The 22,864-nt window shown below is 35.6% G+C and overlaps 1 protein-coding gene across 8 annotated transcripts in view; it reads left to right on the top strand.

Moving 5' to 3' along the window:
• The window catches only part of FRY (FRY microtubule binding protein), a 236,177-nt gene that overhangs the window by 144,689 nt on the left and 68,624 nt on the right, over nt 1–22,864 (top strand). For all 8 annotated transcript variants that reach the window (XM_017818584.1, XM_017818586.1, XM_017818579.1 and 5 more), the window contains 14 exons: nt 658–790; nt 5,054–5,161; nt 9,345–9,600; nt 10,706–10,888; nt 11,746–11,832; nt 13,391–13,650; nt 13,991–14,180; nt 14,948–15,072; nt 15,261–15,318; nt 17,129–17,220; nt 17,422–17,594; nt 19,534–19,694; nt 20,538–20,648; nt 22,030–22,184. In XM_017818584.1, the coding sequence (XP_017674073.1) occupies nt 658–790; nt 5,054–5,161; nt 9,345–9,600; nt 10,706–10,888; nt 11,746–11,832; nt 13,391–13,650; nt 13,991–14,180; nt 14,948–15,072; nt 15,261–15,318; nt 17,129–17,220; nt 17,422–17,594; nt 19,534–19,694; nt 20,538–20,648; nt 22,030–22,184 (2,092 nt within the window). The remainder of the gene's footprint in view (nt 1–657; nt 791–5,053; nt 5,162–9,344; nt 9,601–10,705; nt 10,889–11,745; nt 11,833–13,390; nt 13,651–13,990; nt 14,181–14,947; nt 15,073–15,260; nt 15,319–17,128; nt 17,221–17,421; nt 17,595–19,533; nt 19,695–20,537; nt 20,649–22,029; nt 22,185–22,864) is intronic.

Genomic DNA, 22,864 nt, shown 5'->3' on the forward strand with positions numbered 1-22,864 from the left:
TTGATAGCCTCATTTTACGTGCAGTATCTCACGCAAAGTGAAACTTTCAAAAGGGCAAAACTTTTAAATTCAAAATAAAGTTGTACTGAAGTGCCTAAGTTATTAGCACTGTTATCTGATCTTCCTTCGTAGGCAATGTGTAGAGGGAACCCTGTTCTGTAGAAGAGCCTCTGTATCATGCCCTGTTTCTGTTGTCAAAAAACACAATTTGGCTGCTCAGCTTCACACTTCATTAAGTCCCCAAAATTATGTGAATGAAACCAAGTCTAAACAAGTGGCAAAGGCCTGTGTTGTACTGTGCTAGATTATTGTAGTAATATCAAGAAATAAGCAATGTAAGACCCACTGCTGTTGAAATGCACAACGTAGTATTTGATAACAAATGTTTGCACTGTTAAATTCTTAGTTTGTATTAGCGATTTTTTGCTGTTTATGATACAATATTCTAGTTTCCATGTATAATATGTAAGCATTCCTTTTGGAGCAGGCAACATGTTCTGTGTTTGAATCAGAATATAATTCCTAGTGGAATATGCTATCTCATGAGGAAAACATTGATCTTACTTCATGCAGCACAGCATGAGTAAGCAGCTTTGTTTTTTGAAATAAATGTACCTATAAATATCCCAAATTATACAAAAATGCATATTATTTCAGGTATGTCATTATATTATTCTCAAGTAAGGAAAGCCGTGGACAACATACTCAGGCACCTTGACAAGGAAGTGGGTCGGTGCATGATGCTCACCAACATACAGATGCTTAACAAAGAACCTGAAGACATGATTACGTGAGTGCTAAGGAACAGTAAATCCTATAAACTATTGAGATGTAATTTTGGAACTTTATTTCTGTCTATCATGAGTCATCAGAGAATAAGCAAGAAACTGGAACATTTAGCTTAGTTAGTATATACTTTGAAAAAGTGTTTATGACAAGTTGATTGTGCTTCTTTGCCTGTTGCAGTGTTTGGAATTGAACAGATGTTCTTGATGTAGGCAAAATAATGTGTGAATCCTATGGATGTTTACATGGTAGAAATTGAAAGCTCAAGTGGAAAACCTGGCAGTCTATGCTTCAGTACACTGTCTCAGGGTATATTTGCATCACTGAACTTCAAAATAAATGCAAAAAATTCCATAAATCCGTATTAATAATAATCTTTCAAAATTCCCATTACTATTCATACCTGTAATCAAAATCAAATCTTAATTAAAAGCCCAAGTAATTCTTTGAGAAGTCTTGGATTTAAGCAGTACCCCACTGGAATCAAACCAGTACGTTTCAAGCTGTTTTGAACAGCAGCATTTTACACCCTTATCTAAAATTATTAATGAAGGAAGTTTTCTGGAGAGAGTTCTAGTGACACAGAGACATCATTTGACATGTGCAAAGCACAGATTGTAGAGTTCTCAACTGTAAGAAGACCTTGCAATGAAAAGAACACTGGTGACTTTGAGATTGTTTTTTTATTTACTGCCAAAAAATCAACTTGTTAAGAATACTGGGAGTGATAGACAGACTGCAATGACTGGCCAAATTCAGCTACCTCTTAGAACTGATAGAGTCTTTATGTTTTAATATCATTCCTTTGCCCTTGTTTGTTGCAGTGACTTTAGATGAGACTGTAAGCTGTGTTGCCAGTGTAGTCTTATTTATTTATAGTCAATGCTAATATTACTATCCAATAATATTTCATATTTTTCTTATAGTCCTACCCTGCATCCTTTTCAGTACTCACAGGCAGTTTTCATAACCATTTCGGGTATCCAGGCTTTTGTGGCAGAGAAAGTGAGTTTTGAAACTCACATTTTATTCTCAAAAGATAATTGCATAGTAAAACCTTGAGCACTTAGATAAGAAGTCTACTTAACCTTAGCTATAAATATACTTTTGATGGTTTCTCAGCATCACCAAAGTACTGTTTATTTTTAGAGTCAGTGAACAAATAAATTTAAAAGAGTTTTAAATTTCAGAAAGTCTTATGGTTTGGTAGTAACTATTGTCAGAAATATAAAGGTTGGAAGATCTAGATGTGTAAGTTTCTGTATTTTGTGTTATACTTTATATCCAGATGATCTCTGATTTAATATATACATTTGAAAGGCAAACCACATTATAACACATTTTTTCTTGTTCTTCCAAGGAAAAAAATATCTGAGGTGCTTAATTATCAGTCATTCTAAAATTATGTGAACTCATAAGAACATCATTAGCTGTTACTGTCAGCATTTAAAATGATTCTTTCAAAACCTGTATTGTGGATACGTGGAAAAGCCAACATATTGTTTTTGTGTAATTGCTTACCATTTTATTCTCAGAACTCCGTGCTTCATTAGAGTTACATATTTATTTTGAATTCTTATGGGCTTTAATTCACAGATACCACACTACATTTATGTACATTATAAAGTTACTGCTTTTGTCATTGTTACATATAGTTCATGTATAAACTGGATATCATAGTGGTATTTTTAATAACAAACAAAATAGGAATCAGAGGGAAGTAGCTAGGCAATTAATAGACATCACATTTTAAAGTATACAGATTGTGGAATTTTCTTTGGCAGTGTTAGACTTGCTACCATATTTAATGACTGATCTTTTAAGCATTTATTGTTGAAATAATAAATGGAAAGTCTTACTAAAATCTTGAGTATGGAGCATCCTTTGCATCCTGCACTGGAATATGAATTTCAATACTTGTTATAATTACTTTCCAACGTCTAGTTAGAATAGGACATCCATTTTTCTAATATACAAACCTGTCCTTGGAAGTACTTCAAAGGTTTTTGCTGACAATACCTGACTAAAATCCAGTACTGCTGGTATGGAAACACACGTGTCCAGGTGAGGACTACTGTCACTGTGTTCATCCAGAGCTTGTCCTGTTGTATCCTCAGTCAGCCGGAGATGATGGCAGGGCTCTGTGAGGCCCCCCTTGCCAGACACTTCGCATGCTGTGCCTGGTAGCTCAGATGATAAGTTGGGAACTTGAGCCTCAGATTTGGATCTTCCCCTGCCACTCTTTTGAGCAGCTGATAAGCCACAGAACACCCACAGATTTTTATATTTATAAATAATTACTTATTTGCCTTCAGAAGAGTTTCCTCTCAGACTATTATTTTACAAGTCTCCATTTGAAATGCACAAACTATTTACCCTGGCTGGGAACTGATAGTAAGAAAACCCTGCAAAGTTCATTTTCCATTTCAAGTCAGCAAGGACTACTTGGTTTGCCTGCAGATAAAACTACCAATGGCACTTTAATATTTACAACTATAAAAATGTAGGTTTTGCACTAGTTATTAATCTAAGTACTATTTGCATTAGCAATAGTAGTTGAAAGGGTTTTGTTTGTAACCAAATTCTCAGTGAGATGTTGTATTTTACTCTTTTTCCAGTCAGTTGCTGACACCTTTCAAGTTCTATCTGTTGGAATATAGATACAGTGAGACAGAGGTAATTCATTATGAAAATAGTTTCCCTAACTGTACAATTTAAGACAGTTGATTAAAACAATATCAACATTTTATTAATGTAATATATATCCAAGCAGATAAGTCTATAGGGTGTTAAGAGACAGAATGGTATTCACTACAAAACTGTATTTAGTCTTCGAATTAAGTAAGTCTAATGTCAGTTTATGCCTTTTCAGTGCCCATTGTTTCAGTGAATGGTCAATGTTACTCCATAAATCTTATTTTAGACTGTATTGAATCCAGATTTTCTCTGTGACTGAACACAGAAGTAACGTATGCAAATGCAATGTCCTCTGTTGGATGGAGGAATAGGGTAGTTTAGTAATCAGGGCAACGGACTGGTGTACAGGAAAACGAAGTTCATGTTTTGTTTTGTCACTCTATTTCAGTGTGGTGTTACGGAGCTTACAATGCCTGGTGTCTCTCTTTACACCCTCATCCTTTTCTAGTTTTATCAGAAGCATATTAGAAGAGGGACAGTCTTTCTCTGCCTGTTAACAGTATGGTCCCTAAACAGGACCTTGCTGGTTTTGATCCCTCCAAAGCATATTACAGACTAATAAGTAATAATACTGTGGGAAAGACTGCGCAGTTTGAAATGCTGTTACACTTCGGTAATTTCCTCTATGATCCATGATCAAATAATAGATCATTGAGATAAAAATGAGCAAATTAAAAAATCCATATTTTGGAGTCTATCTGAAGGATATATTTGATCTGCATACTTACCAAAAAGTGTAGGAAACTAGTCAGAAAACAACTGCATCTGTTTTGAAAATAATCAACAGCTGAAACTTGAGCTACTTTTAGAAGATTTGTAGACTTCCAACCTAGTGTTTGGTTCATGCTGAACTTTAGGCTCAGTGACTTTCCCAGGCTGTTAGGGAGCAGTTGAGCCATTCCACAGACTAGAACAGTCTTGGGGCAGCTAAAACATGTTTTAGCTGATAAGAGTTGCCAAAGGGCTGCTGTCTCTGGGAGTGATCAACAGAAACTCTCTGGCCATACCTACCTCTAAATTATGTACCTTTTTCAGTGTAATAATGTATTGTGATGGTTTTCCATAGGTCTGTGCCCTATTGGGGGCAACTGTCTGGATCTTCAGTCATGTTATTTGAACTTGTTACATATCTGGTATTTGATTTATACAACCAGTGTAATACAGCTGCACTATGATGGAGAACACCCCAACTCTTTCCTCACTGCCTCATCCGAAGCTTTCATCGTATAAATGCTGATCTTGATGGAGGAATCTTCCTACATTATACTGCCATTCTTTATATATCTTCCAGTTCCTCTCAGAAAGAAACAAATGAATCATTAATAATTGATTTTTCAAGTACTGTATAGATACAATGCATGAAAAATGTCAAAATCAAAACCATTCATTCAAAAGAAAAATGTATTCTTGTTTCCTTCTTATTTCATTATAGTGTCTAGCTTTCCATCCAGATGTTCTTAGTAGGCCTCTGGAATTTCATTATGCCCAGTCCTTTTCTGATAAACTGGAGGTGGTTCGTTTAACATAGTTCTTTCTTAAGATTAGTTAAAATTCCGTTTTAATTTTTCAGTGGTGAAAGAAAACCAAAAATCGATCTGTTCAGAACATGTGTTGCTGCTATTCCTCGATTGCTTCCTGATGGAATGTCAAAACTCGAGTTGATCGACTTGCTGGCAAGGTAAGCTGTTCAAGCATTAAGGGGAATGATATGAAAAACCAAGCCACAGAATTTATAGGCTGTTTCTTAGACAAAACCATATGTTTATAAAAAGTAAATAGCTCTTAATGAATAAGACATAGGAGTCCTAGCATGTTTTTACAATTTTTGTGTTTATATTATAGACTTCTATTTTTATAAAAGAGTCAGTATGTCATCCAAAACTCTTTTCCGTCAGTACATAGGTTACATGATATTCACTGTTCTTCACTGTAGTCACAATTTATTACCTTTTTCTAACCATCACAGCATTCTGATTAAGAAGAGAGAACATCTTTTTAGTGGAAAAACATGGAGATACCTGTTTAGTTTTATGATCCCCCCCATGTCTCTTTGGTAAAACAGATACCAGATGTGGTATCTTACAAAAAATGTTTTAAAATTAGTAGTAGTAGTAGTAGTAGTAATAGACATAAAGAAAAAGATAAGTTTAAATATGATCTCCTTTCATTTAATTTGTGTAGATGGACTTCTCAGAATAAGGTAGCCTACACATGATTGCTAAACAGTTAGGTTTCAGGACATCAAATGAGTGACTTATGGCAAATAATTATGATAACAGGTACTGTCAGTCTGTTAAATTTCAGTTCGAGTATCCAAGACTCTAATACTTCAGTTCAAGTATCCAAGGTTCCAGCTTGTGTTATTTATGTAAGTGGATTGTGATATTAAATTGAACCATTAGACCTTTGCAGTATATTGCTCTCAGGTAACTGTGGCAAAGCAATCTTTGCCACCCTGTTCTTGCTTTTCTAACATCTGTGAGGAATGGCAGATGCAGGAGCCAGAGGGTTACATGCAAAAGGAGTTTTTTCTGCTCCTTGAACAATCAGCTCCCAGGGATGTGCTAAAACAGTGAAACAATTAATTCTGCTAGTAGTAGAGAGCACAAATGGCCAAACAAGCCAAATCATCAGCCAATGGTAGCTGTGCTGCAGTGCAGCTTGATTTCCTTGTGTTTACATTGTTTGGTGTAAATCAGTTGGATGTTGTTTTAAATCATCACATTATCAAATTATATAGATACCATATTACACTGTTGCATCAATTCTGCTTACGGGAAATTTAGAAGGACATGTTTTCCTGTAATCCAATATTTTAACTAGCGTTCTATCCTTATTAATGGCTTTAACTGAACTGGTAGAAAGCAAATAACTATTCAGGTCACAGCTCTTCAATCTCAGAGAATTGTCCAGGTCAGACCTGTTACTTCTCTTAAGAAGGTTTGGAGACTAATGTGGATTTAGTTATAAATTAGTGCTCCCCCCTTAAGTCTCACAACTGTCAATATAACACTGGTCTTTATTCTCTCATCAAACTTCATGCAGAAAAAATCAGTCATGATTCTAAGCATTTCTTGGGTAGTTGTCATGCTGGGACAATGCAAGCAGTAAGTTTGCTGAGTTATCTGCCTCTGACTGTGAGAAGTGAGACATCAAGAGAAGCTGAGGAAAGCATCTCTAGAGCAACTTCAGAAGCAATTATGTGCTCAACCTTTCCCTAACAAGGGGACCTTTGGGACTCTTCTCCTCTTCTACACGTACTCATGCTACAACATCTTTGAGACATTGATACTGTTTTAAATCAGATTGTTATGTATAAGCAAGGGAAACACAATTTTGGTTAAATAAGTAGGTACATAATAGGTTGGAAAGCAGTTAAAAATAGTTGATGATTCAGGAGTGTTGTTCACATAATTGAGTAAGGTCTCAGTATTGCTGAGCAGGATCAAAAACTGAACAGATACAAAGAAGCGATGTTCTTATGAAAGGACAAACCTCATTCACATATATAAATAGGAATAAGTCTATAAGATATTTGTAAAAGTTCTTCTGATCTAATGCCTATCAAGGATGCCTGATTTGGAGAACAATGTCCAAGCTGGGGCACTGTAGTTGAAGAAGAGACTGACCAGAGAATAAGGGGAAAAAAAGATCAGTGAGTTGAAAAAATTAGATCTGTTTAGCCTGGTACTCCATGAACTGAAAACTGTCTATGAAAACATACCTTCAGAGAAGAAAGTAATAAAGTGTTTAAGGAATTAATACTTGGCCTAATCTTAATGTAAGTCACCAGAATGCTCCAGCACCAGAGCTGTTTCTACATTTTATATACTGCCACATGTTTATTTGAGTCCAGACTGACTGCTTCTCCCAGTTATGAAAAAGTAGGCCCAGGAAGTAAGTCTTTGCTGTTCTAGAGAACACTACATTACAATATTGTGTCTTTTCTGGGTCAGAGACTAAATTCAATGCAGGGATAAAAAACTTTGAAGAGGTGAGGTTTCAGTTCCTCTCTGCTTTTCAAAAGAACCTTAGAAGCTGTTCTGCTAGTGGGACTGTGTTGTTGGGATTTTAAAGCTGTTAAATATTTTCTTTTCACTAAAGATAAAGTAACATCTTCGGGTTAATACGTTCTTCTATTCACAGTTTGGTTTAAGTTTTTCATCCTTACAACAGATGTGTCTTTTGGCAGTTTCCAGAAGGAGCAGCTAGACTTTCTTCCAGGACAGCTGTATTCAAATTATAAACCATAGAGCAGATGTCAAGTATATACTGTATCTTTTACCCTTTCACTGCCCACTGCAACCATTCATTACAAACTCTCATGTAGGTCTTAAATTTAACTGACTCAAGTGCAAACAAACAAACTTGTACTTGCTTCCTAGTCTGCCTGTCATATAGTGGTAATACATAGATGCATTCTTATGCTCACTTTGAATTTCATCTCATTAGTTAATGCTGTAATTTGGGCTTAGGAGATGTATATCTTTTGTATCCTCTTTTCTGTTATAACTTTGTGTCATTGTGGAAGTCATTTCAAGGACAACTTAATCGTAGTCTCAAAAGTTTTGCTTGATTGTCTGGTTTTGGCATTCTGAAGAGAAGACAAAAATGGTCCTTTCTTAGCACAACAAAATACTTTGTTTCTAAATTTATATAGAAAGTCACATGGTTATTAAAGCATAAGTTATTTTTGGAGTCATATTCTCCAGGGGTGAAGTTTCATGGCAGTTGTTTTCATTTCACTTCAATGAAATGTCCCCTGCCTCCAAATTAGGCAGCTATAATGAATCAAATTTTCTACGAACCACATCTCATTGTACTCTTCCAACTGAATGGAATTCGGTTCCACTCCATTTGCTATTTTGTTTTTTTCTCCTAGCTTTCTGTCCATTTTGTTATAATGAGTCCTCATTTTCAACTATGTAGATTAAATGTAGATAAAATACTTTAAAAATGAGTTCTAACACACTACAGAAAATTACAGTCTCATGGGTAATTAAAACAAAATACATCATAAAGGCAATGAACCAAAAAATGCAGAACATGCTAATCTGAATTTACTTTATTCTGCCAACTACCAACACAGAAGTGATTTTATGATTTCTGTATCAGAAGAAAATATAAAGAATTCATGTTGGAAAGAACTTCAACATGATGAAAATACAGAAGGAAATAAAATTTTAAAATGGGACCAGAAATGTCACCATCTTTTGGAAGAACTTTGAGGGTGTCCAGTGTGTTTCTAAAAGTATAGAATGTCCTGAGGCTGTTTTTCCCTTTTGCCTATCCTAATTTATTTACAATATAAAGCAGTTTTTTAAATTCAAATGCTTCTTTTTAATTCTCTTGAAGATTTGCTTTCAGTAAAGATTTGCCTCTGGGCTAAAGATTCATTTTAACTGTTAGGCAGCTGAGGTGTTGCGATTCTTTTATTTTTATATTTTAATTTAACAAATAAATACATACGTTATGAAATAATATACTAATTTGTAAGCCTTTTGCTATCATAACTAAATAGAAGTTATTTTATAAGTGAGTAAATAAAAAATTTACTTGGTTTGAGGAGACAGCAAAGTCGCCAAAGCATGTACTTTAGAGATACTATATTTTAGGAGTGGAACACCCTTCTTTTGGATCTTGAATATCTTCAGGCACTGTTATAGCATGAATTACAATATAAAAACAAGTCAAGGATGTTAATTGTGGTCAGTAATAATAAAACTATGATAGCATCATTGGAATTTACATTGTCAGTGGGAATCTTCTATCAGTGTTAATGTTACTGAGAAACATATGCTTCGTGCCATGATAAACACTTCTTAGATTTGTTGTTATCTGACATTTACTTTTACTTACAGACTGTCTATCCATATGGATGATGAACTTCGACACATTGCACAGAATTCTCTTCAGGGTCTACTTGTTGACTTTGTTGACTGGCGGGAAGATGTACTCTTTGGTTTTACTAATTTTCTGCTACGCGAAGTGAATGATATGCATCATACCCTTCTTGATACTTCACTGAAGTTGCTGCTACAATTGCTTACACAATGGAAGCTTGTAATACACACTCCAGGAAAAGCTTCTGAACAGGCAAAAACCAGGTCTGGAGAGGTACGAAATCAAGACATCTGTATCCTAACATTTATATTAATTTAAGGCAGAAATTATATTCCTTTATATTGCTGTGGTTTGTGTGTTTTGTATTTACTCACCTGAGAAGAATTTACTGTGTAAAAATTTTTTAGATAATTAGTTCACATGTCTTTTGAGGACAGCTACATCCTCGTGTAATACAGCAGATGTTGTTGTTGAGCAACATAAGAGAATGCATGTCAAACTAAAATATGCACATCAACAAAAGCACATAAAGTGAAATATGTGTATGTAGTTACAGCAGAGGGACATTTTCCCAGGACTGAAACAGATTGATAATGCTAGTGGGAATGCTGTGAAGAGGGAAATAGATCTTCTTTTTCCATAGCCATTTCATTTGGTTGATTCAGAAACATCAAAGAACCTGATTGTTACAATAGCCTACTCTCTCCATTTGTTACAAATATTTCTGGGAACTGAACAGCTTTTCTCCTGCTCCTCCCATCTGCACTGTCCCACAGATATTTTCATTATGAGAAATGACTTTTAGTCTTCTTATCTGCTAAACTAATCATATTGTAAATGCATTCCTTTGGGCAAGCATGAGGTCTGCTTTATGTCACAGAGGACCGTTAATTAATAGGTAATAATAACAGTACCAAAAAAACGTAGAAAAGATAAATCCTCACATACTTTTCATTAAATATGGTTACACTTCACTGATGGGGTTAGGTTCTAGAAGCCACCCACCTAAGGTGTTGGCTGCTACAGTATCAAACAAGGACCTGAGGACCTGCTATCTGGAGTAGAAAAAGTATGAAGTGTTCACAGTCTGACTTATTAATTCACTTTCTAGTGGAGGATGGAAAAAGTGTGTAGATTAATTGAAAATTAGAGGGAAGTGTTTAGTCAACGGACTTGACTCATACATTGCTTTTGTGGAACAAGGTAACGTAAAGCAACAAAACTTGTTTGTTTGAGGGTGTACTGTCAGTTTTCTAGTCCAGTATTTACGTGACCTGTGCATTTTGTTTCTTTATATGTCCTAGTTAAATAGAATATTGCTTGGAGACCTGGTTTTCAAACACCACCACTGCATTTTTTCTCTTGCACTGTTCTACAGTTGATACCAAATGGATCCAGCCACAGGATACAGTCTGAAAGAAGCCCCTATTCTAACGTACTGCATGCAGTCGAAGGATTTGCACTGGTTCTACTGTGTAGTTTCCAGGTTGCTACACGTAAACTGGCTGTTTTAATCCTCAGAGAAATCCGCTCTTTATTCCTGGCCCTTGGCCAAGCAGAGGTATGATTTTTTTCGACTGGAACTTTGAATTAAAATTTTCCAAAGATAAATTCAAAACTGCTATTATAGTTGCTTTTAACATGATTGCTGCAGTGTAGCAGCTATGCACTTAATAAAGCATTTGATCTCATCTTACTATTTCTATTTGCCTGAACACTGCAAACCTTTCTGTGTACTCAACAATGTAGCATTGATGACATATGCCCTGTTTAAGAATTTGAACGGAAACATGTACAGCCACTTAATGTTTTCTCTTGGCGTGATGTGAATGTAAAATACACTGTAAAACCTTTTTTACTGCATGGATCATTTTTGTATTGTCAGGATTATAAATTTATACTGGAAATTAAACTCATTCCTGTAGCATACCATTTTGTAAAAAACACAGCACAAGACACATTTGACTTTATTCACATACATTTTCCTTCTATAGTAAAGACTTCTAAGTCTTTTTTATGGATATAGAAATATGGACAATCATGTTGTGTACGGGCAGTCACAGCCCAGTGAGCCATCTAAATGCCTAAGAACACAAATATGTGCGTTCATGGCAAAGGAATGCTTCAATAAACAGTAAGCTAATTTTTCAGTCTTTTGATACCAGTTATCCAAAGTCATTTGGGATTTTCTGATATGTGCTTTTGTTCGCTAAGCAGCGAGCTATAGCTGCAAATTAACTTCATTTCAAACCACAGCCTGGACATGGTTCTGAGATTAATATGGAAAAGAAAAAATATACCTATCATTGCCAGGAATATTTTTAGCTATTTTAGATTCATGTCATAATTTTTAGATGGTTCTGTTTCATGTACCAGAAAAATAAGAAGCAGTTAACTTGTGTTCTCTGTGTTATGCAGGATGATGACAGACCTATGATTGATGTCATGGATCAGTTGAGTTCTTCTATTCTTGAAAGTTTTATTCATGTGGCTGTTTCAGATTCAGTAAGTACTACTCTATTGTTACTGCTAGTGTTTACATAACAAATATCAGACATGAAATACCAGAACTAAAACTGAGAAATCATACAGCTTTAAGGCTCCAGCCATCTACCCAAGAGCTCCAAGGCTCCACAATGTCCCAGACAATCTGTTCCATGAAAACAGTGGTACTATGGATATAGAAGTTACTACGTACAACAATAAACAAAATTTATAATCAAAACTACCTGGATTCTGGACCTGTTGAAAAAATCTTATTGCCAGCACCACCAAATCCTTGAGGCACTTGGAAGTCACTCACTGCTATTGTATGAGAAGGGAATAAACTTTAGCTTCCTTGTGTGTTCTCTACCTGCAAACCTGAGTCTAAGCTCTGAAGCAATTCCCAGCTGGGCTGAATCTCTGCTTTCTTTCTCCCATGGGCCTCATGTGTCTAACATGCACTAGAAGTGGCAGAAATTAAGCATTTCGCATGAAAAAGTATCAGTAGAAAACTGGAATGTAAGACAACTTTTTTTTGCCTGCTCTATTAGAGATTATCTTTCTATCTCTCTTCTAGAGAGCAGAAACACTCAGTTTGGGGCTCTCTTCAGCCTGATTAGGTTTAAAGCAACAAACGGTCCTTGCCACGTGAGTGCCCTTTTCAGGGTCGTGGGTTACAGCCCCACACTGGATGCGAAAAAGGACTGTTGGTGGTTTAACCCCAGCCAGCAGCCAGGCTCCATGCAGTCGCTTACTCGCTCCCCCAACAGCAGAATGAGGGAGAGAATCAGAAGGAGTAAAAGCTAGAAAACTGGTGGGTTGAGGTAAAGAGAGTTTAATAGGAAAAGCAGAAGCCACGTACACAAGCAAAGCAAAACAAAGAATTAATTCACTGCTTCCCATGGTCAGGCAGGTGTTCAGACATCCCCAGGGAAGCAAGGCCCCATCATGCATAATGGTTACATGAGAAGACAAATGCCATCACTCCAAACGTCCCCCCGTTCCTTCTACTTCTCCTCACTTTATATACCGAGCGTGGTGTCATATGGTCTGGAATATCCCTTTGGACATTCCAGTTGGGGTCATCTGTCTCGGCTGTGTCTCCTCCCAACCTCCCATGCACCCCTAGCTTCCTCACCAGCATGGCAGCAGGGAAAGCAGAAAAGGCCTTGGCTCTGTGTAAACAATACAATAACAAAAACATCTCTGTATTATCAACCCTGTGTTCAGCACAGATCCAAAACATAGCCCCATACTAGCCACTGTGAAGAAAGTTAACTCCACCCAAGCTAAAACCAGCACAGAAGGGGACATTAAACTGGTGGTGAGGTTGGGCCACTCTGCAGCTAAAAACAGAAACTGAGCAAACAAGAGACATTCTGACTCTGTAATGCATGGATTAGGAAATTAATCTAAAATAGCAGCACCTGAGCTCAGTTGTTGCAATTCCTATAGCAAAGGTTTGAATGTTGTGCTTTCATTCTGCACATTAATAATGAAGTAAAACAAATGTGTTGTGTATGTACCTGGTTTCTGACTAGTTTGGCAAGGAGTGGTAATTTATCTTTTCTCTCCATAGACAACAATCCCGTTAACACACAGTGTGGATTTACAGTGGCTGGTGGAGTGGAATGCTGTGCTAGTAAATAGCCATTATGATGTGAAAAGTCCTTCCCATGTCTGGATATTTGCACAGTCTGTTAAAGACCCTTGGGTTCTCTGCCTCTTCAGTTTTCTTAGGCAGGAGAATCTACCAAAACATTGTCCTACAGCTCTCAGCTATGCTTGGCCGTACGCTTTCACGAGGCTACAACTGATAATGCCTCTTGTGGATCCAAAGTAAGTGGCAGTCTGCATTTAACTTTCATTTTTATGGGCTGTGTGATTTTAATACAAGGTTTTTTAGTCTCATGTGTCACTATCAGTCAACAAGTCCTGCAAGTTGCCACCCAGAGATTAGTGCTACACAGTTTTGAGTTTCATAATTGTAACTTATCAGGTGGAAAACTCTAGTTTTCTACCTTCACTGATTTCTCCCATGTTTCTCCATGATTTCTCATGTTTATTTGAAGCTGGTAGATACATAGCATGTTTTATTCCCTTTTAAAATATTTTAAAATACTGTACAATTAAGACTAGGAAATTATTCTAGTATTTTTAATTTATTTTTAAATTCTAGTATTCCTGTTAATGCAAAGAAAACAAGCACAGCAAGCAGTGGAGACAACTATGTTACTTTGTGGAGAAACTACCTTATTCTCTGTTTTGGAGTAGCAAAGCCCAGTATTATGAGCCCAGGACACTTGCGTGCTTCAACACCAGAGATCATGGCTACCACTCCTGATGGAACAGTGAACTATGATAATAAGGTGATGCATCCTGCTTCAAACAAATTATTTATTTAGGAGAATTTTAAACTGCATCTCCATGCAAAATCATATCCTAATGGAAGTGTTTTAGTTAGGGGACTATTTTATTTTGATATATGTAAACTACTTAACATATAATTAAGAATTAAAACATCTGTATGACATGATGTATGAATAAATATTTGGCAAAAGCCATGGCATTTTCAAAATATTACTCTTTTTTTCACATTCTGGGTGATATATATTCAAAATATAGAAGGTCTGGACATGTGTTTGAAGTCAACTTCAGTTTGTCATCCCCTTTCTTTCCTTGTAGAGCACTCCAATTTGTAAATTTATAACATGAAGCAATAAGGCAGATTTCGGAATGAAAATTGTATTCCTGTTGGACATATGCCTGTCAGAAGGAATAATATATGAAACACAGTTTCAAGTAGTAGCAACTTGAGAAGAGCAGTAGCTCCTCAAATGCTATTACTGGAATATTTTAATGAAGCAACAATTAAGTAAATTACAATAATCTGAACTAAAGCAAAGAGATTTCCCAGATGTATTAATTTGTTAGGCCTTATTGAGATGATTATGAAGAGGCAGACATCCAGTTAGACTGCTGTATTGATATCCATAATAGTAAAATCATTTCAACATGTTTTTAAAATACATATTGATTCTTGGACAATGTATGTTTGTAAAAAAAATAAAAATTGTATTTACTTATTATTGATATCCTGACAATTAAATTTCAATAATTTCTAAATATATTTTAGGCTATTGGAACTCCATCTGTTGGAGTCTTACTGAAGCAACTAGTTCCTTTGATGAGACTTGAAAGCATAGAAATAACAGAATCACTTGTATTAGGATTTGGAAGAACAAATTCCCTTGTTTTCAGGTACTTCTCCTTTTATCATATTCTCAGTTATTTGTCTCTAATTGAAATGCTTTATTTTTGTTGTAATTTAAACATATTCAAATTTTTATTTGCACTTTAGACATTTGTTTTTATATATTGAATAAAATATTGAATCTTTTGAAAGTACACTAAATTTTTTTAACAAATATTTATGTTTTTTAATTTAGGGAATTAGTAGAAGAACTTCACCCACTAATGAAAGAAGCCCTAGAAAGAAGGCCAGAGGTTAGTTGCAAAAATGAAATGTACTAGTTTGTTTAAACTGACAAATCCATTTAAAAATAGTAATTCTATCTGTTTGAAATACAAATATACTCTTTTGTACTAAATAACAAGTTAAGTTCTGTGTGCAACAAGAATTTTATTAATTGTATAATTTAAAATAATTCCATTAAAACCTAGTTAATTTAAATTCTATAAAAAATGTACAATGTAGAACTCCATTCTGAGGAAAAATTTCCTGTCAAATATGAAACCTTATGATATGAAACTTAGTTATGTTAGAAATTCACTTTCAGTAACAGAGCTGGGCTAAAAGCACATTTCGTAGCAGAGTTGAGATACAAAACAGAAGAATATGAGAACAAGAGGCTGCAATGTTAATTCCTGTGTAGTTCCTAATGTGAAGAAATGGGCCACCTTCCTGCAAACAGTGTCACCAGTAAACCCAGGAGTGAGTGAATGGGTCACGTAACTGTAGAGAACATGGCCTGTCTCCATGTCAACAGGCAGGTATCCAACACACTAGAAATAATGTCCTTGAACTGACATATGCTATGACTAGGAAGAGAATTACCAGCATGGCCAAGAACTGCAGGGGTAAACCAAAATGAACATTACACAAGTTCCGCTCTGTGGGCGCTGGCTTGGAGCTTGCCAGATCGCCTCTGACACTGTTGCAGGAGGCAGCTGTGTCGGGTAAATACTGTTACAATAAAACTGCTTTTATCCCTACATGTGCTTCCTGGAACCTTTAAGGTGTAACAAGATAAAAACAGGGCTCTGAATAGGACAAATCAAATGGCATAATGATTTCAATGAAACCATTGGCTAGGATGCTGCAGACTGCAAGTTCTGGGTCAGAATACCAGGGAAAGCATCATTTTCTTCTCCCATGCATCTACTGCTGGCCATAGGCAGAACCAGAGCCCTACATGAGATAAGCCTCTGATCTGACTCATTCTTATGTTTTGAAGAGGAAAATCTGAGCTTTGTCTGTTTTTCTTGTTCCGGTTGCAAATTTCTTTGAGTGCAATAGCAGCTTTTTGACCTTCACGTGTTTTTTTTGCTTACTGGAGATGCAGGATGCAAACAAGTCAATTTAGCCTTTCAGCAAAGAACAGGCCTTGTTGCATTCACATCTTTCCATGCGAGACAGAAGACAGAAAGGACAACTTTCTAGAAGACAAAGAGATACAATAAACTAGTTAACAATCATGCAGTCCTGTCCTATGGGAGGAGTACATGAACCATGTGTACAACCTCTGCAGTCAACATACCCAAGAGTCTACTGGAGTGGTGTCTGCTAGGAGCTAACTTGAATATGGGTGATCATGTCACTGCAGCATTTCCATTTCAAGAATGGCTAATGGCTAAAATATCTCCCTGGGGTGTGGATACACGTTCTGCACTTTACAGTGCTTTCAGCACTGAAACTAGATGACATTAAGTTAGCATCAATATCCCTGTTACCTGAAGATAGCATGGGTTTTGGCATATGAACCTTGAATATTAGATATTTTTTATCCAGTATTTCATTATTTCATTTCCACATTTTCAGTAAATACTGAGGTAGATGTTAACAATTTTTTTCAATAATCGTTCCAAAGACAAAATATTGATTGTACTCAGTTCTTTGTTGGTGCATTAAGCAGAGTGTTTTGGTGAAATATCCAAAAGCACATGAACTCCTTCATGAAGAAAATTCTTGAACTGGAATTCCTAAATCTCACTACTGTACTGATATTTCTGAAGCTGCTAATTTTTAATGTATACACCCAGGCATATAAAAATGGTTGTTATTTTAAATTCCAAGAACAAGAAACGTCGAGAACGCCGAGATCTACTAAGACTGCAGTTACTGCGAATTTTTGAACTACTTGCTGATGCTGGTGTTATAAGTGACAGGTAGGACTATCACTCATCAAAAATATTGATCTTTTAAGTGAAATAATTTTCACTGTTTTCCACACTGAGATTATGTTGGTATGTTCTTTGAAGAATTGTGTAGTCTGTCAGATACGGAAAGATTATTCTGCATTTCTTCAGAAAACTGTAGTATAACTACACTGTTACTCTATATTAATGTACAACTTTCCTTTATGCTAGTACAAATGGAGCCTTAGAAAGAGATACGTTAGCCCTTGGAGCCTTGTTCTTAGAGTACGTTGATCTGACTCGCATGCTTTTGGAGGCTGAAAATGATAAAGAAGTTGAAATCCTTAAGGATATGAGAGCACATTTCAGTGCAATGATTGCCAACTTGATTCAGTGTGTTCCAGGTATGGTGCTGAATTGTCTCAACATACTATAAAATTGCATTTAATATAGATATTGGAAAAGTAATTTTTTATTTCTTCTTTTTTTCTATGCTTTTTTACTGCTTGTGAATTGTCATGTAACAAATGTTAAGGAAAATGTAGACAAAAATGTGTTCAAAAGTCTACTAAGAGTTAAATTAAAAAAAAAAACAGTAAAGCTTGGTGAAGCTTGTAATAGTCAGTTATAATAATCAGCTCTTTAAAAGCCCAGCTAAGAAATTGTCTATGACCCTTAATGACTCCAGATTTCTTTGAAATAAGGCCTTATTTTCTTCCCTCTGACTTGATTGCCAGACTCTTCATAAACTCTGACAGGCATTGAAGAATATAGGTAGGTGCAGAAAATGTACAGTATTAAATGTAGTGAAAAACTTGCACAAGGTGTTGAGACCATGTTACCTGACTCCAGTTGTATCACCAAGATTTCTACTGTTGAATTCATGCTTTTTATGTATTGCAAGATCACTTCAGAAATATAATGTAATTCCATTAGCAAAGAAGAAAAAAACACCTCTGCTTTAATGGCCTCCATGTAATTACTGAACGATGAGGTCTGCAGCTTACTCAGTCTGTCTAAGATCATTATGTCCAGATCATTTATGACAAGACATAGCAGCATTGGTAGCAACAAATACAAAGGAATTCAAAAGAGGAAAGTGAGGGAATAAATAATGTACAAATGCTTTCATGTAAGTTTCCAATATGTAAATTTTTTCAAAGTTGTATAGTTGGATAGAAAATATATAATAGTTGAACAAAATAAAGAAAAAATTTCATCCCTGTTACTCTCTAAAAAATCTCTTTGAACTGAATGATGTCAAGTTCTTAGCTGCCAACAGCAAATAGAATACTGAATTTCTTTCCTTTATTTCTCTTCTACATGATGTTCATTACCAATACAGTATTTCTTTAGTAGTTACTTTGCCATGAGCCCTTATTTTGCAAAGCCCTTCCTCTTTGCATTCATTCTGACGTTCTACAAGGCACATGACCAATGACTGCGTGTTGTATGAATTTTCCACAATGAAAGTCACGTTGTATGCTTTGAGAGACTACAGTAAGAACTTAACGCATTTCAATAATTCAGAGATATATTTCTACTAACAAGACAGCTTTAAAATATATCAATAACTAACGAAGCCATAACAGCTTCTAGCAAACAAATGTTTATCATGTCAAGATCTATCACTTTTAGCCATTGTTCATGCTGATTTGCATAAGTATTGTTTAGTTAAACTTTATTGGCCTCCACCACAGTTTCCACGTGAAAAATAATTGGCTAGTAGCAGTTTGCCAGTCTCTTCAATAAACATAGTATGGCCTCTGACATCATGTTTTGCTGAGGGGACTTAAAACTATTGTTTAAAAGAATTCTCTTTTTTTTCCTCCACATGGTTAAGAATTCATAGATATTTTTTCACTTGCTCAGGTAATTTGGCTGTTCAGAACATGTACCACATCTTTGTCGTAAACAAACAGGCACCAAGTTTCTTCTATTTGTTGTCCCTACCTATTAGTGTGTTAGAATAAGATGTATATATTGTTTAGGCTTGCATTTAAAGGATTGAAAAAAACAAGTAAATATTTACCATGAAAGGAATGCAAAGGCAGTGAAACCGCTGATTTTATAATTAGGTTCTTGCACGCTTTTCTAAAGTCAGATGTACATGTTTGTATAACTACCCATTAATTCAGAACTGAAGGCTCTTAGAAATAAGATGCATCTTACTCCCTTCATTAGATTTTTAAAGGAGCTTAGATACTTTGGAGTAAGTGTATATTGAACATATAAAAAAACTCCCTTTTTGTAGAAATTTGATATTCATTTGATATCATTATGCCACATGAATGTATATTCAATATTAACAAGTCACAACTGTTTCTGTTTCTGTTCACTTAGTTCACCATAGGAGATTTCTCTTCCCTCAGCAGAGCTTGAGGCATCACCTGTTCATCTTATTCAGTCAGTGGGCAGGACCTTTCAGTATTATGTTCACACCACTGGACCGTTACAGTGATAGAAATCATCAGATTACAAGATACCAGTATTGTGCATTAAAGGTAATAAAGTTTCGCTGTCCAAATCTGTAACAGCAGTTTTTCAGTCAAAATGCAAGTAGTTGTGGGGTTTATTTCCTTTTATTTCACAGAAATTTGAATTGGCATATTCAATGCAAACTTGTACGCTCATATGTATATGTACAGTGGTATCATACAGTATAGCACTGAAGTTATCTGTTTTTTTCTTTGTCAACACCTTTCAAGGCTAACTATTTTCAAAACCAGAAGGCATTTTAAAATTTTACTTAGCTGTTCATTAACAGATTATCAGATTCAGCAAGAGGATCTTAGGCTCAGAAATTAAGTGTAGTACCAAATTCAGTATCTCAGCATACTGACTCTATACCAGTGTACATCTCAGGACTTTCTCCCATACTTGCCTGGTGACATGTCCAGTAATGATATACTTTTGTGACAAAACTAGTTGTAACTCCCCTGCATAAATAAGCTGGGAAAGAAATAGCTTATGTACTTATATAAGCTGCCTCACTTCCTGTAAAACAGTTTTAATTTTTGCAGAAACATATTGAAACATCTGAGTGTATTTTAACTGCTTTTGTAGCTTGATTTGTGAAGACTGGGTGAAATGACAAAATGTATCTTGGGAAGCTGGGCAATAGTATTCCCTCCAAAATGCTTAAACTGAGCATGATCTTGAATCCAATACAGCCTATAGCAACATAATTATTGAATTCTAGCAAAGTCATCTGTTACCATATTCACTATAGTTCCCTCAAAATGGAAAACAAGTGGCAGTCCTGTCAGCCTGGATCTGAGCTAAAATAATTCTGAAAGGTGCATTATGTTACTTTTTTGGGCAACTAAGGTTTCGTTTGTTTCTAGGCCATGTCAGCAGTGCTCTGCTGTGGACCTGTGTTTGATAATGTTGGTCTTTCCCCTGATGGATATCTTTACAAATGGCTTGATAACATTCTGGCTTGTCAAGATTTACGTGTAAGTACTCACCAAAATACAACACTGATGAATAACTTTAATGTCTGTACTGGGTGACTAAAGAGTTTGTGACTGTAAGAACTATGACTGTATACATTCTAAAAATCTGTTGCTGCTTGGTAACATAGATGCTGATGAAACAAATCTTAGTGAAAGCTGTGTAGGTTAGGTCTTGCAAATAAGTGATGAAAAAATTATTCAGAAAAAGAAAAGGTGTTTTTTTTTCTTTTTAAAGAACATGTAATAGATTATATTTGCCATTTTCTCCTCCATTTCTGTGAAGATGGGCTTTGACTTAGTAACTACACAGTCATAATTCTGCATTTATATCTAATTGAACTGTCTTTTTGATTAACAAGGAGTAGATTGGAGATTTACATCAAGTGGAGAGAGAGAGAACAATCTTTCTCTTTGCGGTATCTTGCACTTTGATCTGCTGTTCTCCCTAAAAGTCTCATACCAGCACACATGACTGTGATTGCTAAAAAAGGCAAACAGCAAAACCTAAATGTGTGTGAAGCAGCTAGAGGATATAGGTTAGTATAGGTAGTTGATTAGGATAAATAGGTCAAATTTCTCTCCCCTAAGCTAATCACTTCAGTTCATGATTAATCCCTGTAATGAAGGATTGTAACTAAACCACATTGCCTATACAACTAGTTCAGATTTAGATGAGAAGGATCCTACCTTGTCCATTAACAATAAGGATCATTTGCAGTCTTTACAAGTACATAGCTACACTTAGTGACAAAATATTAATAGGCATTAGTGTTTAGTGTTCCAGTACTATCCTATACAATCCAAACCTTACTTGTGTTGTGTTTGTAGCAGTGATGGTAGTAGGATAAAGTGACACAAGGTCCTTATGGAGAGTTGTTAGATTGTATGGTGTAGTTGGATTAAACGTACAAGTTTCATACCCCCGGGCTTGCAAAAGGTATCTTTCTTTGTCTGCCTTGCTTCTGCATTAGTCAAAAGAAGAATAAATATGAAGGTGTGTCACTGTGATATTCTCAGGAATTAGGAAGTCAGTTAAGTCAGTTAATCAATATAAATGTAAGTTGCCCAAGAACACCTATCAAATGTCGTAGATTTTCCAAAGACTCTGCTTTTTTCTGTGCTGTACTTTGGAAACTTTATATTAATTTTGGAAAATTTATTTCATTCGTGTAATCTTTGTACATAGAATTTTATTTCAAGTGAGGAGTATTGAAACCTGAGTCACATTTCAACTCTGCCCTAAAATAAATTTATTATAAATTTTGTGATTTCTTTTTATGTATTTGAATTCTCAGTTGTCCCCATTTTGCCTATGTCACTCTAAACAATTTAGAGAATGAACATATCTGAGCCCATTAATCATGTTTCAACATTTGCTCAGGTTCATCAGCTTGGTTGTGAAGTTGTAGTCCTCCTGCTGGAACTGAATCCTGATCAAATCAATCTCTTCAACTGGGCTATAGATCGATGTTATACGGGATCGTACCAGCTTGCCTCTGGATGTTTCAAAGCCATTGCAACTGTGTGTGGAAGCAGGTATTAATTAATCTATTAATCTATGCTTTCAAATGTAAAGAAAACTGGAGGTTCAGCTTCTGTTGTAAAGGCTTCTTGGTCATACTCTTATGTTATATCTTCTCAAACAATTCTCGGGGACTGTAACACTTTATTTTCATGAGTCTGAAAACAAAGTGATGTGTTTGGTAGAAGATGCTCTTACTGCATATACATTTGAAATCTGTGTTATTTTGATGCTGTTTTGCTCAGGAAGATAGAAAATAGCCACATGAATGTAGGTCATAAATCTCCATCCCACCCCCCCCAATGGCTAGGCTTCGCGAACGAAGATTTGGGAAAGGCTCTATCCACATTTGTTACAAGCACGCTGGAGGCTAATAAGGCCAAGGTCATAAATCTGGTTTCAAAAGATTTGGCATGGTTTATAATTTAATTTATAAAAGGAAAAAAATGTTTTAAATGTTAATAGCTTTAAAGTCATTATTTTGACTTCTTGTTATCTACAAAGTCATGTTCTTTTTCTGACTTTCAGTTGATTTGTTTAGTTGCTTTTCTGTCAGCTAGTATCACTGCTGCAAATGCTGAGCAAGCATGAGCTACAAGAAGACATGAATAGAAATATTGCTTTTGTGTCAGGCCTTCATAAAAATCTATCCTTTTTTAATTTTTTTTAAGACAAAATTTATAGATAAATTCAA

The sequence above is a fragment of the Lepidothrix coronata genome, unplaced genomic scaffold (genome assembly GCF_001604755.1).
Source record: "Lepidothrix coronata isolate B3197 unplaced genomic scaffold, Lepidothrix_coronata-1.0 Scaffold69, whole genome shotgun sequence".
Classification (NCBI taxonomy): Eukaryota; Metazoa; Chordata; class Aves; order Passeriformes; family Pipridae; genus Lepidothrix; species Lepidothrix coronata.